Below are 17,656 nucleotides of genomic sequence, written 5' to 3' on the forward strand. Positions count from 1 at the left end.
AGAGACGAGGACAGACATGAAGAAAGAGGTGCACAGACATAAATGGACGGGGACGTGTTGGGGGACACACACAAACATACATTTAAAGCAGACATTCAAAAACAGGCAGAAAGCAGTTCGTGGGGGGGTGCAGAATGGACACACAGTCAGAAAAACATGCAAAAAACAACTCACATGAAAAGCAAAAAATAAAATGAATAAAATAAATAAACAAATGAATAAATAAAAGACAGGCCGCATGTGGCAGAGTGAAAAAAAAAAAGAGAGATAAAATTTGGGCACAAACAACCAAAATGACCGACAGACAGTAATATAGACAGACAGACAGACAGACAGACAGATACACAGAGAGAAAGACAACACATTAGCTAGAAAGCCAATAGGGGGCCACTATGTAGGGGGAATCCACTGTGACACACACACACACACACACACACACACACACACACACACACACACACACACACACACACACACACACACACACACTTTATCTCATTTAAAAATGACATAGTGACTGGTGTACATGTAAATATTTGTACAGTGTAAGAGATGTTCTGATACAATGTTTTTTACCTTTTGATGAAAAAGTAATCAGCAATCATTTTTATTTAAAATCTGACTAATATTTGATTTTTGGAGCTGATGCCAAAACATATATGTATATAAGGGAGTGAAATATTGGCCAATATGCAAATATTTTTGGCAGTGATGATGTGGTTATGAACCACTTAGATAAAAGGTGATCAGTGTAGAAACAGTAAACTGTAAATTTATTAATTATAAATCAGAAATAAGAATTTTGTGGCGTTGTGTTTTCTTGAACCCGGAATTTTTCGTATCAGCTCATATCGACAACAAGTGATCGATGGACAAGGACAAACTCTTCCTTGGAGAGCACTCCAGGATCAGCAGCGACCGATGGAAGACATGGATGTAGCGTTACTCGTCCTGAACAGGTTGTTAATGTGATTTGTAAGTTTAATGTCAAATCTGCATCTTTATCCCTTCTTCCAATCACTGCCTGTGTTTCATGTTTGTTTTCACTTCGCTTTCCTGAGCAGCCAGATTTAATTTTTGTCCTGTAAAGCAGCAGAGGTTATCAGTCTCAGTGTTTGTCTGTAGCCTCTCGCACTGATACAAGTCTGCTGGGAAGACTTTGATATTTTATGCTTCGAGTCAGCAAAGCTTCAGTAAGAATTTCCAGCAGGCGACACCGAGCTCAATGATTGAAAGAGGAAAAATAACACAGTGTTTAAAGGCCCATTAATGAAACCACACACACACATTCACATAAAACTGTTATAAAGCTGAAGAGGAGAAACAGAGTGAATGTACAGAATATTAAAAAAATGTATTAAACTTCAAACAACCTCACATCAAAACAACCAGAGATGGATTCATGGTCTGTGAAATGAGGTGCTGATAAATTCATTGTGCACGTGTGTGTGTGTGTGTGTGTGTGTGTGTGTGTGTGTGTGTGTGTGTGTGTGTGTGTGTGTGTGTGTGTGACTGACAATAGAGAGAAGAGGTAAAGGTGTGTCAAGAGACTGGTGTTTGTAGTGTTACACAGGTTGGATATTTAAGAAAAGAAGGGTTCTCAGCTCAACACTGCACAGGCTGAAGCTGTTTACCACTCATCCTATATACAGAACATAACATACACACTCCTGACGAGATGATCCGTCTAAGAAGTCAGAATCATAAAGTCCAAGCAGATAACCCTTTTAAATTTAAAAGACTTTTCATCACCTCCCTAACAACTCAAGCTAGAACTATGAGGCAAAGCCCCGTGTCTCCACAGCCCTGCCGGACCTACTCACCAGTCAGTGTAGCGATTAACCTGCATTGTGCAGCTCTCAGCATTGAGCACTTAAATCCTTCAGCCGACACTGCTGACTAAAAGCACAAGTTCAGTTGTAGCATAACATAACTACAGCCGCCTCTGGCAAAAAACTCAAAAAAACATTTGAATAGTAAACATCGAACCGTGCTGCCATAGCAGGAACACGCAGGCCGTGGGCAAGGCCAGAACAAGCAAGCGCACAAATAACCATGCTTTTTGATAGTGAGACACCACTTGTGAGGCCCAGTGTAACCATGGTGATGTAGTTCAAATGCTTTGAGACAAGCAACCTCTCCTGACACCAGTGTTCACATTTTTACTGCATTATTTCTTGATATCCAGCAACAAATGATTAAATAAAGTTCATCACTGACTCATTGTACAATTGCATTGGTTTTTGGAAGAGGTCCATTAACGCGCACCGTGAACAACTAAAGACAGCTGTGACCTGCACCGTGAGCTTTTGACCAAGAGAAAAATATCACCATGAATCAGGCCGATGGCTTTTGTCAAGGCTCCAACCTCGACTGCGGTTATCCTGACCCTGGAGTTATGCACTTAAAAGCATCTTGAGAGTTCCACAGCAGCATACGCAACGTACAGTATGAACTGGCTGCTGTTCTGAAAACCAATGTGAGCCAAGAAGGAATCATGTTCTTGTCAACAGAACATGTCAACAGAATATTTCCATCTCATGTCTCATACAGATTACTACATGTTGGATGAGATGTAGGAATCTACTGTTCATTACTTGCTCCTTGAACTCATTGCCTGCCATGAAATTATCCCTTCCATGCAAACATAGTTTCCATATATATTTGAAGCCTAAAAATGGTAATTGGTGGTTAAATAAATAGTGTGTGAAGTCCATATCTTGACATAAATTAACAGTATTATTCACAGAATGTGATGCCATTTCAAAATAACTAGTGGTGTTAGATAAAGATATTTAAATGAAACATCAGCCACGAAAGACATTTGAGTATTTTTACACTCTAGTATCTTCGATGTGTTCCATTTCTGTGTTTCCATAATGATGCTACATGTTGGCAGTGAACATAAAAGCCCGGCAACAGGCCACTGTGGAGGACCATCTGACTGTCACTTGTAGCTCTTGTCTTCCATTACTGGTGATAAGACAGAGAAGCCAGATTCAGCACAGTGTTAAAATTCAGCATCGTTCAAGCAGCCAAAATCAAATAGGCTCCATCCTCCAATACTGACACAACTCCAATCATATGTACATGATTTATTACATTAATAAATAACATGATAACCAAATGACAAACATAAGGAAACTGGATAACTTGATAATGTGAAAAATATCTGTTTTTGATGAATTTCCAGTTTAGTAGGACATTTAAACATCTTAAAGTTCCACAAAAAATATAATATGGTTACAAAGTGATCGAACGGGTCATTGTGAACGTTTTAAGATAGTATGAGTGACTGAACGCCAAGCGCCGGGTGAGCTATAATCAGAATTTTCATTACTGCACCTCTGTTTCAAGTAGATATCCATGTAGAAAATCATGGTATGCACATTTGTTTGCCTTCATACCCAGTGTTTTTTTTAGCTATTCCAGACCAGCAGGTCATTTCCAGCCTACACTCCTCAATCTGCATAAACGCATGCGTAGGTGTTTGTCTGCGAGCCTGCTGTGTGTCAACGTGCGCATGTTGACATGGAAAGAACCCCGACAAACAGCAGGACAGGGACGAGAACGAGACAAGGAAATGAGCGGGTCATTTAGACTTTTCAGCACCTTCAGAATGATTGAGCGACACAAATAACATCACATAATGCCAAGTTCCAAAAGTTGAATGCTGGAGTTTAGATTTCAGAACCCACAAATCACTGAATGATTGTTTGTTAAATTATTCAAATGAAAACACTGGCAGCTGGTGTCTCTGCCACTCATCAGAGGGAGCAAACACAGCCAAAAAAACATCAGAGCTGTGAGTGATTTTTGGTGCTAAAAAATGGTCCTTCAATCACAAGCAGCGCTAAATATGATTACTCAGTCGGAGCTGGTCGCGTTGACAGTATGTAGCTTTCAGCTGAAGACAGAAGTTTTTGGCACCTTCACATCCTGAAGGCAAGACAACAAAGGTTTCAAAGCTTCAAAAGAAACGTCTCAAACCACCAATGAGTCATGAGTCACTCTTACACCATAACTGCGTATGCTCCCTACGTAATAATGGCGCCATAGCAACATATGATATTTCAAACTGAGCCAAAAAACTGTAAAATGTAAAACTAAACAGAATGTAGTCTTTTTGCAAAATATCTGTGTTTTAGCTACTTTGTTCCGGAGCCCAGGTAGGAATATCCTTTACACAGCCATGTGTTTCACAAAGTGCTGAACCTCGGCCCATTCTTGCGTGTGAAAGTCTGAGGCTTTCAAGGATGCCCCCTCCATTCTTAGTCATGATACTACCACCTGTTACCAGTTAGCCATTTAACCTTTGGACCGTTCCGCACATTTTAAACAGAGATTCAGAGCTACGAGGAGGAAACAGCACGATTATTGTCTTTAGCACTGATTTGGAGAAAGTGTCTGGAGCAAAAACACTGATTTGACTCAACCGTGGAGAAGTCAATAATAATGTTGCAGAACGGATTTGATACACTTTCTAGAGAAGTTTTGGGGCTGTGACTCTGGGTCATGACTGAAATCCACTGTTACTGTCTGGAGTCAGTGTGAACCAGAGCAGCTGTCCTACACAGGAGAAAGCTTAAACCAATGGAGCCATCTTTAAAGCCTAAATAGGTAATATTTGATTCTCAAAAGTTTGTTGGTATTGCTCCTTCAAAGCTGCTGTAAGCATCATTTACTTGTTAAAATAAGTGTTAAATAGCTCTGTATTCCAACCGTAATCACTAATACTGTGTGTCTGGTCACAAGCAATGGTGGGACAGGAGAGGCTACCGACTCCAGCGCTCCCTGTGGCGGCTTCTGGCCAAGTCAGGTTAAACTCTTGAAGAAAAGAAAGTGGCAAGGAGCTGCCTTGAGAACAACAAAATATCATGATGATTGTTGGGGTCTGCACCACACAAACATGTGGGCCAGGACATCTCTGCAGCAATACAGCGCCTTATTAAAATGACTTTTATTTTTATCAAAAAAAAAGTAGCTTCTGCGATGCAAGTGTCGCACTTGGCCACTTTGTGATTTTTAAGATATTTCGACTAATAAATGTGCAGATTTATTTTAATTAGTCTATAAAAAGTCTCAAGATAATGTCTTCCCATTGCTATTTTGGTCTTAAATAAATGTATATTAAATGTACAGTGATATAAAACAAAAGAAAAGCTGGGAATCTGCAATAAGGGGATTGTTGGCATTTTTGCTCAATAACAGATCTCAACCATGAAGCGAATCAAAATTGCTACATCTCATTTCCATTTAAAAACTGAACAGATTTCCTTGTAACTTATGTGGAGGATGGGTCTGGCCCAGAATAGACCAAATGAAGTTTTTGCGCAGATCCTGAAAAAAGGGGCACATCCAGCAATCTTTTCTCACTTTCTTTAACATGGCAAGATAAAGAGTTTTACCACATTACATTTCTCAGGGAACAGGCACCACATTGTTCCCTTTTAACTCTGGTGCAAGCCATCAAAACAATATGTATTAGGCAGTTCAACACATGCCGAGCAGACGGAGGTCTGGAGGTGGCTTAAAAACATCTGTCATGCGGGACGCCCCCACTGACCTTTTTTATCTCTTTCCAATCCCTCGAAATAGAGATAGGATGTCCACACTCTTTGGTTAGAGAATACATTACAAAGACTTCAAAACCACAGTATGAGCTGCTCCTCTATATGTACATGGATCTATGACTGAGCGTGTTTGTACAGATCAGGTAGGTACTGGAGTCTCATATTGGCTACAAATGTTGAAATGAGCAACTATTGGTACATCTGCTCCACGGGCCTCTTAGTTTCACAGAGAACAATCAATGTAGGCAGATCAGATGCGAGGTCAGGATCAGGCTAACACATAGAAAATCTATCTGTATCCCTGTGTCTTCAGCCTCTACTGCATCTGTATCTTTATTGATCCCTCTGTATTGTCTTCCTGTGTCTTTTCTTCCCACCACACACCTCTCCGACTCCGACTGCTATATTTTTTCATATCTGTTGGCTTTATGCCGGGTCTCTCTCACTACTTCTCTGAGCTTTTCTATCTCTATTTCCATGTGCCTCTGTCTGTCTTCAGATACCGCCTCCACCCAAATCAATTACCTCAAAGCCCATCTAATACTCTTACACACACACACACGCACGCACGCACGCACACACACACCATGCACTCATACACTCTGTAATGGATCCCTTACACTAAGCTGAGAGCCTAATCTGGTTTAACCCGCTAAGTATGGTACCTAACATTAGGCATTACGAGGAGATGGAGAGAATATGGTTTGGCTTTTATGCTAAAGCTCTCTCTTTCTATTGCCTCTAATGACACCGTGTAGCCCAACCAGCGGGGGCTGACGTCAAATCCTGCTCAATACTTTCTCCTGCAGTGAAAGGGAGAGCTCCAAGAGTCTTAAATAGCTGACTAAATAACCTTATAATTCTCAGCCTGGCAATCATTGAGTGGGCTACCAAATGAACTTTGTCAAAAAAAAGGAAAAAAACTTGAAAAAGAAAATCACACAAAAGCGCCTACATCTTAATTATGGGTCTCTGCTTTCTGTCGATTATCCCCCATGTTCCTATGAGGAGTGTGTAGAGGCACAGGAAAAGAAAAGAAGAAATCTTCCGTTGAAATCACCTCCAAGGCTGTAATTCTGCTGCCACGTTCCCTGTTGAAGGAGCTAATTAAAAACAGGGGAGTTACGAACGGCACGGCGGACCCCTGAAACTCCAGAGGCTAGCCCTCACGCTGTGTGGAAGGTGCTCCTGCTGTTTCATCTCAGCCCCGAGGCCTAGATAAAAGTCTCGGGAGGAGACGGGAGTCCCACGGAAATAAACAACTCAGCGGGCTGACACAGGTAAACAAGTTCAAAGTTCAGTCCACATATGTTGCCGGTGCCATGTTTAAGACTCTGAAAATGCTTGGTAATGTTGTGAAATACTGTGAAATTTAATTTTTTTCAGAAAAACAGACTGAAGGGAGGCTTTGAATGGGAGATGTATGGGATTACATGTGAAACCCATATAAATGTCTATGTGGATATATGTGACATTGTGTTTTTTAAGGGATATTAACAAAGCATGAGCTATGATGGTAAACATGGCAAACATCATCGCAGCTAATTATTATCATGTTTGCGTTGCCATCATGAACATATTAGCATGCTGACATCAGCATTTTCCTCAAAGCATTGCTGAGCCCAGTCTCACAGGGCCACTATGGCTGTGGGCCAACATTTTCGATTCAATTATTTCTTTGTTTTTTCTGATATTCAGTAAAATGGCTAGACCCTGGTTCCTGATTTTGTGGACATGGATCAAACTGAATCATAGTGTGTAAATGCATTACTATAAAAGACAAAAAGGACAATGATGGACATCAATAAAACACCAACTGCTTATTCCTAATATTTTCATTTTTTAATTTTTTCTAATTTCTGTCTTGAAGCTTTCACCAAGTTTTTTTTTTTTTTTTTTAATCAAAATTCAAAACCACGATCCAAGAGCAACATTACGGAACAATCTAAATGAGAAATTTCACCAACCACCGGCCCGAAAGTAATCTATTATCTTTCTGTGGTCGCTTCATCCCTTACAGGCCGTGATGTGATAAATTATAATTTCATCCATTTCACAGATCCTCCCTCTCTGCTACAGGTGAAAAGTCTCTTAAGTAGTGATGTCAAAGAGTTACATTTGCTTTAGAGATGAAGGGATAAGAGGAAACCAGGGAGCAGAGGACGGGGTTTAGAAATTACATCATCATTGCAATTTCAACCTGCTCTAAGGACGTATTATCAGTATGTAAGCATGGGCTGACAGGCCGGGAGAGGACGGCCTCACTGCTCTCTCTCTCTTCATCCATCTCTCACTCTTACACACACACACACACACACACACACACACACACACACACACACACACACGCACACACACACACACACACACACACACACACAATCGTCTGAATCACCCATCACAGCAAAGCCCCATAAGGATGTTCTTGACTGTAATCTGCAAAGTGTATAAATCCTCAGATCACAGCAAACATTGTCTTTTGAGAGGATCACGGCTTTGATCTGAAAGGCTATCCAAACATTAGCATTGTCTGAATCGTGTTCATTATAAAAGAGATTTCCCAGATGCAAAGGCAAAAACAGGACGAGAATAGCAAAACGACAAGTGGCTCCTTTGATAGACGGTACCTGGTGGTAGAGCACCATCAGCGTGTCTACAAATACAAACACTAACAGCTAGTACACGGCAATGATCGTGCCTCTCAGCTCTGTGTAAACTCCCGTCCTCCTTTTGCATCTCTGTGGCTTTCTATCACTCCTCTCTGCTACAGTATCTACATGAGTAAACACTTCAGACGAGCTGCATCCACCTCTCTCATTCCATCCTCTCTCTTCCTCTCCCCCAGCGGTCCTCTCATCCTCCGAGCCCTTTTGTCTTCTAACACGTCGGCCCTCCCACACTCTCCTCTCAATCATCAACACCCTTCCTCTTCATTCTGTTCCCTCGCTCTCGTCTCTCACTCTTTCCATCCACCGGTCCCCACACAAGCCTCCAGCCTGCAGCATTTCCATGGCTGCCCTGGAGGCGACATTCAGAAAGATCGGAATAATTATGAAAAGTGTATGTATGATAGAAATGAGGCCAGTTGTGGAACCATGTTTCAAAAAGCATTGCGTAAAGCACTTTAAATTACAGTAGTTCAGCTTGAACTTTTTTTTTTTTTTTTGGCTTCCCTTGCCAGCAAAAATGTTTAATATCAAATTGATCTGTCATTAAGAACATTAATCAATGCTGAAATTTTGTAATTCTTTTATTCTTATTTCACTAGCTGCTAGTTTTGTTGTATGAGAAGATATCATTTCCATTCAGTCTTTATATATATATATATATATATATATATATATATATATATATATATATATATATATATATATATATATATATATATATATATGATGATTTCAGACAACCGTTGCAAATCCAAAAGAGCTGTACTCGTTTATACATATGTGATAGGTACAAGACGAAGAAAATACAGTACAAGAATATCAAATGGGAACTTAAACTTCATACCATTGGGTTTGAACAAAAAGGAAAAGCATAAATGAAACAAAAGTTTAAAAAAATCTGACGGGTAAGGGTCACATGGAAATTAATTGGACGAAATGGGGTTCAGGCTGGCCAACTGACAGGAAAACAGACTGAAAAATCTGCAGTCAAGCTGTTGGATTTGAGCCGATGGGGGGGAACAAAAGGAGAGGTGGTCTCTGTGTTTACACTGTCACTGGACAGCGATGTCGTACTTTTAATGTGAAGATGGCGACCATATTATCATCACTATCTTGTTGACACAAATGCAAAAATGCACTACAAAATTATCTCCTGGGTCTTTACGCCTTTTTGTATACATGTTTATAGCCTAGACAACTGAATTTACGTTCTATCTTTGTGTTGCATGAAGGAGCAACAGACTTTCTTTTCATTATGCAAACCTGTGTTGTACAATGTCAAACAAATCACTCTGAAGCTTTAACCTGACGGACTCTCCGACTCTCTGCTCTCTGTGGAAAAACTCAGTGCATCGTTGCAATATTCATATTATATAGGCACTAACCTAACTAAAAGCTGCAGTGGGCTTGACCCTGGCCAGAGTTTTTAAAGCTGATGGAATAATCGTGGCTGTAGCAAAGTTTCATATGTCCACACCAACAGCCAGCATGTCAGAAGCTCCTGTCTCGTTCAGCACACACCAGTGGGACTCAAGATGCAACGAGTGTGGAACAGGATGCAATCAGAGGATCACGAACTATCCTGACATTTGAATGCAGCAGTTCCAAATGTAACAGAACACACAACTACTTTGGAAATGAGTAACTCTACAGAAGGAAGAGGAATATTTAGAATTAGTGGTTACAAAATCACACACCGACGACACAAATGGCTTTCGCAAGAGCTCCCATCATTGCGTTTCAAGGTCCTGCTGTTATCAGTTGCAGTATTATTGTTTAAATGCAGTTATATACGGGGTTTGTGGGCGGTGTGTTCAGTGTATAGATGGACGGAGAGATGGAGAAATGAAGGGATTGAGGGATGAGATGCATAAGAGGCAGCGCTGAGTGGATCCAACACTCGGCATCTCTTCAACTAGCCGCCCACTCACCCGCCCACAGCTACATTGTTCACTCAGCCGCTCCGACCCTCTTTGAAACGTTTCACTCTAAAAATGGATGATCCACTAACGTAATTTGGTGCGCTTGTTTACAGTTTTTGTAGTATATTATGTGCATTTGCATTTCGAGTGGAGACACAGCCATGAGAAAGCATGAAACAATGTTGCCAACCAATTCTGATTTAAATTTCAATTCAAACCAATGATCAAACTCAAGTACGGCCACTCCAGCAGCCCGCAGATCGAGGAAAAAGTTTGTCATCAGCTGCGAATACTTTCATTCAGTAAATTAAAGTAACGCTTTTCATTTCTCCACGTAATCCTTCCCCTGTCGGCCATTGTACCATCAATTCATCATCTATTGATCCTCCCAGTACATTGCGCTCATTTTTCTCTCTGTCATTCCCTCCCTCTGTCTGTCTCCCCTTTAACCATTAGTCATACAATCTGTGATTTCAAGTCAATCCTAACCTTCAGCCTCCATCCATCACTTTATTTCCTTCTCATCCTGCAACCACCCATTCTGCTGGTGGATGTCACTCCATCTTCCTCTCTCTACCAGTCCTTTCTGCCCTCGTTCTGCTCAGTCCATTTCTTTGATTTGATACTACATGCTGGAAACACACATTTATTTGGGCCAGATAAAGCAAGGAATTTGAAGACAGAACATTGGACTCACTTTTTCGGTCTTTTGGCGCCATTACATCGGTCTAAATGGAAAAACAGAGCCGAGCTAAATGGACAACACTGCCAAAGAATTTACTTGAGGAGATAGTTTTCTCTGAAACAACAAACTAAATTTCTACCTTTTGCTGTTAATTATGGAATCACCAAAGGCTGTTCTTTTTGTCAAACTCCGGAATCTTGGATAAAGTTGAGTTCGTGTTGTATAATATCACTCTCTTTGTAAAGTGACATTTGTCAGGGCTGAAAAGTCTGAGTCTAACAATAGTGATGCTGTCAGTGCTGAAACTCTTTAAATCAAAAATCCAGTTTAATCATGAATTTGGAGAAATGTGACACCTCTATGCATCAGTAATGGGGGACCACTGTGTAACACATCCAGTCCAACTACCCATACTACTGTCACTGTGAGCAGGCAGCAGCAGCAGCAGACACTGAGTCACTACAACTTGCCAGCACTGTAATGGCAGCACCGTGAGATGGCTGAACACACAAATCAGTCGCCAGATTCGTTTATACACAAAAGGATAAATGGAGAAAGTCATTGGCAGAATAATTGATAATGAAAATAATCATTAGTTGCAGCCTTAATGTAATTCAGTGTGAGCTTCTGCTCTCACACACATTAGTGATATCATGCACCTGTGAGGACACGAAGGTGCACAAAGCCAGAAAGTTCTTTTATCTCAGGAGCTACAGGCAATACAAACTTAATCAATTCACAGCAATTAGGACTTGTTAATCACAAACTGATGATGTTCTAATCTTTAAATCAAAACACTTAGATTTAAAGATTGATTCATTACAGTATTTTGGTTCATTTAGTCTCTCAGTCTCCCTGTTCACTCTCTGTTACAGACACAAAAACAACACAAATGCTCTGGGACAAAATATTAATATTCACAACAATATCCTTACAACACCTGAGGGAGGATCACAAAGTGAACTTCCTCTTTTGATGCACCAGCAGTGTATGTGTGTGTTTAGTGCGCTCTCCTTATACATAGAAAAGCAAGGTTGAGAGCTCTGATAACTCAGTAACATAAATTATCAGATGTTAATGTTGTGTCTGTGTGTGGTGTACCATTGTGAGTTTCTTCATGTTCACTCTCCATTTGTACAGAAGCTTTCAACCTAAAGAGTGAGACGGTGTGTGTGTGTGTGTGTGTGTGTGTGTGTGTGTGTGTGTGTGTGTGTGTGTGTGTGTGTGTGTGTGTGTGTGTGTTTATGACATCTGTGTCTTTCATGTGCGTTGGTGTGAACCACAGATAAGACACAATCCTCTGACATCTGTTGTCACTGGACACAGAAACCTGATGGTTAATATGATTATGCTGATGGGATATCTGCATTTATTTTCACATATTTCAGAGCTGCCTTTTTTTGCATCAGTTCTCTGAAGATAAAATGATGGCATTTGCAGTCTGGAGAATTAAATACACTATTATTTATAAACTAAATAATGGTACGTTTCATAACCCCTAACTCACCTACAAATATAGACGGGGCAGCAACTGAAACTGCACTGGGGCCCATGGACAACACAATTGCCAGAATGCATTGTATTTTCTACAAACGATGGCTATTTTAAAAATGGACATTTCTTTATGTTGCCCTGTTATGTTTGTTTAGGTTTACCTAAACTTTTTTTTTTTTTTTTTACCTAAATGCATAAATGTGTGATGGCACTAATTATCTGTGGATTACTTACTTTAGTTAAAAATCCTGTCCTGTTGTGGGGGTGACAGAGAGCCACACACACACACCACTCCAACAATAGTAATTACTGACAAAAACAGCTTATAATACATCGCCTGGTACCAGTCAGCAGCCTGGGGTGTGAGAACCACACTCATCTGCAAAACCAATCAAGAGGAACTAATCTAAAAGAATATTCAGACTGTGGTTGAATCAGTAAATATCTAAAATATCTAATTAGACTGTGTGCACTGTGCTGATCTGAGTCTGTGCATGACTTGTTGTTCTCACTCCTGCTACTGTCAACCAACAAAACTATGCTGCTATGGTTGTCGGAAATATTCAATCAACAATGAAACATTCTGATATCATAACATAAATTAAAATGTAGTCATTCATGAACTTTGAAGCAATGAGGCGGCCTGTAGCTGTAGGACCATGTGGTGGGCCCTCTTATTGACTGTCGCCTTGTAACGAGCAAAACGCCGGGGACAATGACGCTGGTGGAAACCGGCGAAGGAGCGAGAAGCATCACAATTATCTTCTCCCCTCTCGCTGTTAAACATGAGTATGTTTATTAACATGCTGAGACGTGTGCGTAGGGGCACTTATTGCCTCATTAGCTACCTACAGTGCACTCGGTCTAATGAAAGTCTTAAGAATTCAATAATGAACACACACTCACACGGAAAGCACACACACACAAACATGAAACATGATATGACATATTCACACATCCTGACAGTAAAAGGTGAGGGGTACAGTAACAGTGTGTGTGTGTGTGTGTATGTGTGTGTGTGGCGTGTGATCAAAGTTTATAGCCGCACCGTATCTGCGTAGTCGGTGCTGATTTGCATTTAGTGATTCACAAGGAGACAGATGGACAGATGATGACAGAGAGGGAGAAAAAGAAAAGAAGAGGGGAGGAAGAGTGGGGGAGAGGCAGAGGGAGGGAGCAGTGACAAGCTGCTGTCCAGGGAAGCAATTAGATGGACTCGGCTGCTGTCACTTAAGACGGGAAGACGGAGAAAAAAAAGGGGAAAATAAAAAGAGTGGTGTTGAGTCTCATAATCGCTCTCTTAGCTGGTGTTGTGGAGTTCTCCATGACCGAGCCCAAACACACAAACACACACAAATTACTCCACCAAATCCTTAACTCCAATTACAAATGTACACATTTAAACAATTGCTCTTAATGTGCAGTAAAGCAGAAGTAGACTCGCACGATCTCATAACTCTTTAGAATACTGTCACCATTAACTGCATAAAACATTTTAAACTCTTTTTATTCTATCTGAACTAGTTTTTTTTATGGCTCATGTCCTTGAATGTTGTTTTAAAGATCCTTGTCTACAAGCAATGCACGTCGAGTTGTCCAAGTGCGACATAATAAAGCTGCCTTACATAACCATACAGTAACATGCTACACTATGTGTCTAGTATGTTTGCATTGCCATGATTGCTGGCAAAGTAGATTAACCATGGACATGTATTTTTAAGAAACTAGGCTGTAATCAACTGTAAATCTACCAGTTTAAACAGTGGCCCCAAATAAATGTACTTCAGTGGTAACAGGCAAATGCTACCTAATACTTCTTATTTCTCTATTCGTGCACGGCACCTCCAAAATACTTACACAATACAAGTAATGATATAGCAAAATGTTGTAGGGAATGTAGGGCAATTGTCATTCTGATTCTCCTTCAGTTACGACTTGTTTCTGCGGCTGTAGATTTTGCTGCATCACCTCTCACTTTTTTGAAGCTTTGCCACAATTTGGTTGCTCTGTGTATGTGATTAGAAACATGCATAACCACCAATATAGAGGGAAGTGCAGTTGGACCACAGCTCTGAAAAGACATTTTAAATGCACAATACTGTATGTCATTTCTGCTAAAGGTCTGTCCATCAAAACAGAAGACATTTGCCAGTGTTGTGTGAAAGGGTTGGGTGGAGCAGGTGGAGCCTCGCTGCTGGAGCTGTCAAGAGCCAGCAAACACACATGAGGCAGGCAGATACTGCTCTGACCTCGACTGGAGCTGTTAACCACCAGGAGGAGAGCTAAAATATTACTTTTAACTTGACTTTAACTGACTGATCTAGTCTTGTGCGCTGTCTTCCATATCCTTGATGCAGTGTTGGATGACCAAATGTATGGTTGCTTTGATAAAACTTGTGGATTCTCTGGGATTGGACATCATTGGAAACATTTGGTCTGGTCATTTTTACACATTTATATGCATTCTCCTCTCACACATTATCTCTTTAAGGAATTCACGACCAGAATTAAGACTGAGGGAATATTCGTCCTTAATATAGCTGAAACCTGTTCCAGTTCAGAACCCACATTCAACACCGCAATGCTGCATGTAATGAGCTTAATGTTTTCTCAGACATTTGCAGGAAACACAAGCGGTGAAGCACAGTCATTGCCTCTTAAGTTCCACGTTCTGCTTCTAAGCCAAATGCTACCTTCCAGACATCAAAAACAACTAACAGCAAAGCTAATCAACTCTCCATTCGGCAGCATCATTACCAGAGAAGAACACAAACCAACAGTGACCCAGACACAAAGACATGTACGTTGTGAAGAGCGGTGAAAAAAAACAAAAAACAGAATAGGTTATTGATGTAAACAGCAACAGAAAGAAGAGCTAAATGAGGGTTTCAAGGGCAAAGTTGCAGAGAAAACAGTACGAGTGATGGATGGTGTTACTTCGGTCACGACTCCATATTCATCCCCCGGCTTGTGTATTTTTGCATTTCACCCTCACCATCACGAACACACAAAGCGACAGGCCAATGAGCTTTGTGCCAGCATGTGTTGTCTTCATTACTGGACAGCGCAGTGACAAACACAAAGGGCTCCATTGAAAGGCCGGGATTCCCTGGATAAACCCCGCCATTGTATTCCCGGATCCCTGGTTCCGCAGCGCTGCCGAATTAGTACACATACCTCTGGACTTGTGGCGTCATGTGGAAGCGGCTGGCTCACTGTGGCTGTGTGGCTGGATGAATTGATGCCTACAGATTTCTAACAGCCTGGCAGACAGCTTCATCTGCCCGTCTGTGGGTACATATGCAAATGTGTGCATCTGTGTGCCTGTCGAGCTGCCTGTCTGCCATTCTGACTGTCTGGCTGAGATTTTATTTGAGAGCCAACTTAAACATGAGCCTCAGACTTCGTCCATATTTAGTATTTAAAAGTTTTGCCAAGAGTCAACTGACTTTCTGACCTGCATTTTGAATTGTTTGTAAATGTCCTCTCAAAAGTGGAAATATTCTGAAGCTACACTCCTTCTCAGCTGGTCTGTGATCTGAAATGAGTTGTGGGTATAAATAATAATTAGTTGATTAAAACTGATGACATGGATCGCTGCCTGAGGCCACTTGAATGATGGGAAGAGGAAATGGATCACACAAGATAGGATCTGAGAATGGGAAATAAATAATTAAAACTCATCAGCGTGTGAATTTGCATATAATTTTGTTTGGCCTGTTCTGAAACCCCGAGAGATATCTACTGTATTAAAATTAAACATTCCCGTTTAATGACCATCGTTTATCAGCGGCCTCTGGCAACAGGTGAGTTGAAATGCTCGGGATGCAAAGCTCCAAAATTTAAATCAAACATCAACAGAGCTGGACCAAATTTGCAGTCGACTCCTAATCTGTTCTGATAATGAGATTTTATCCAGCGGTGACAATCCCAGCACAGCCCAGTAATGTGAGCATGGAGACTGATAATGATGGATGCTTAACTTTATGAACACGGGCCATGGGCCAGCTAACAAGCTGCTGGTAGAGTGCCTATTATGCTTTTTCGTTTCCACCCTTTCCTTCAGTGGGGCATATCTGTTCTTGTACATGTAAAAGGTCAAAGTATGAGACCTCCTCCTCAAAAGAAAACGCTGCTCCTGAAGTGCCTGAAACGCCTCGTCAGTATTCCCGCCTTTGATTCCGTGACTTCATGACGTCGCACTATGTCACCATGTTGCACCGCTCTCTGTTGTTGGCGGCGTAGACCAGCGCATTTCAAACGAGGGACCACAACATTTCAAAATTCATTAGCATTAAAACCACAGGATATTATTAACAAGACAAGATCAGTACAAGGCTGAGTGCTAAACACAGGTGCTACTCTGTTAAATCAACACAAATGCCTCCATCTACTCCCATATGAGGATGTCAAAACCTAAGCGATTAACTTTACCTTTGACTTAGTATGATGGAGATTTCCCCCATAACGATTGTGTGTGTGTGTGTGTGTGTGTGTGTGTGTGTGTGTGTGTGTGTGTGTGTGTGTGTGTGTGTGTGTGCGTGTGTTTTAATTTTGGACTGCCTGGTAACCTTACAATAATAACTCAACAATGACTGGATTTTATAATGGACTCTGGACCTATCACAACTGAGGGCCAGTAACTATTGGGATTGTCACTTTTTCCAAAATATCAAGACTGAATGAATTTGAAAAGACACGCCAATGGTACAAATGTATTCAAGCTTTCCTGGTTCAGGTGTGTGCGAGCTGAAATGGTACCTGGTAGGTATTCATAGACATAGATCAAAGGATGGCGGGAGGATTTTTAAGGAGATTATTTTTATATATATCTCAGAAGTGAAGTGTCAGAAGTGTAGGAAGGACAGAGGAGAATAAGGACACATGGGAAGCACCAGAGGAGCTCTGCCTGTGTGTGTGTGTGTGTTTGGAGGGTGGGTGTTTTAAAAAAAAATCATCATTAGCCAAGGAGCTGAAGCAACAGCCCGGAGCGAAGCAGCAAATGGAGACATGGAGGTATGTACACACACAGCGGGGCACGCTTAAACACACACATTAAACACAGACGTGCACTGACACGGACACATAAACACTCTCCATCAGTATGACCTAATAAGTCCAACGGCAGAGGCCGGCTCAGTGAACTGATATGGTCATGAGGTGCAGATGCATGCCAAAGCTGTTCCGAGCAGTACGTTTCAATTAGAGCAAGCCGGGACCGGAGAGGAACCAGGAGAGGTTCTGCTAACTAGTTACCAGTGAAACAGCAAGGGAGACACCCCAGAGAATTATGACACAGAGGACAACAGTTAT

The 17,656-nt window shown here is 41.2% G+C and overlaps 1 protein-coding gene across 2 annotated transcripts in view; it reads right to left on the reverse strand.

Annotated features, from left to right (window-relative positions):
- Positions 1-17,656, reverse strand: part of raver2 (ribonucleoprotein, PTB-binding 2) — an 87,360-nt gene that overhangs the window by 40,647 nt on the left and 29,057 nt on the right. Inside the window, exon 1 of one of the 2 annotated variants that reach the window (XM_037113619.1) lies at positions 1,824-1,989. The exons of the other annotated variant lie outside the window; for it this stretch is intronic. Within the exon in view, the coding sequence (XP_036969514.1) occupies positions 1,824-1,866 (43 nt within the window). The 5' untranslated portion in view covers positions 1,867-1,989. Of the gene's footprint in view, positions 1-1,823; positions 1,990-17,656 lie in introns of those variants that run through there. 2 annotated transcript variants of the gene reach the window in all.

This window comes from Acanthopagrus latus, chromosome 11 (assembly GCF_904848185.1).
Source record: "Acanthopagrus latus isolate v.2019 chromosome 11, fAcaLat1.1, whole genome shotgun sequence".
NCBI lineage: Eukaryota > Metazoa > Chordata > Actinopteri > Spariformes > Sparidae > Acanthopagrus > Acanthopagrus latus.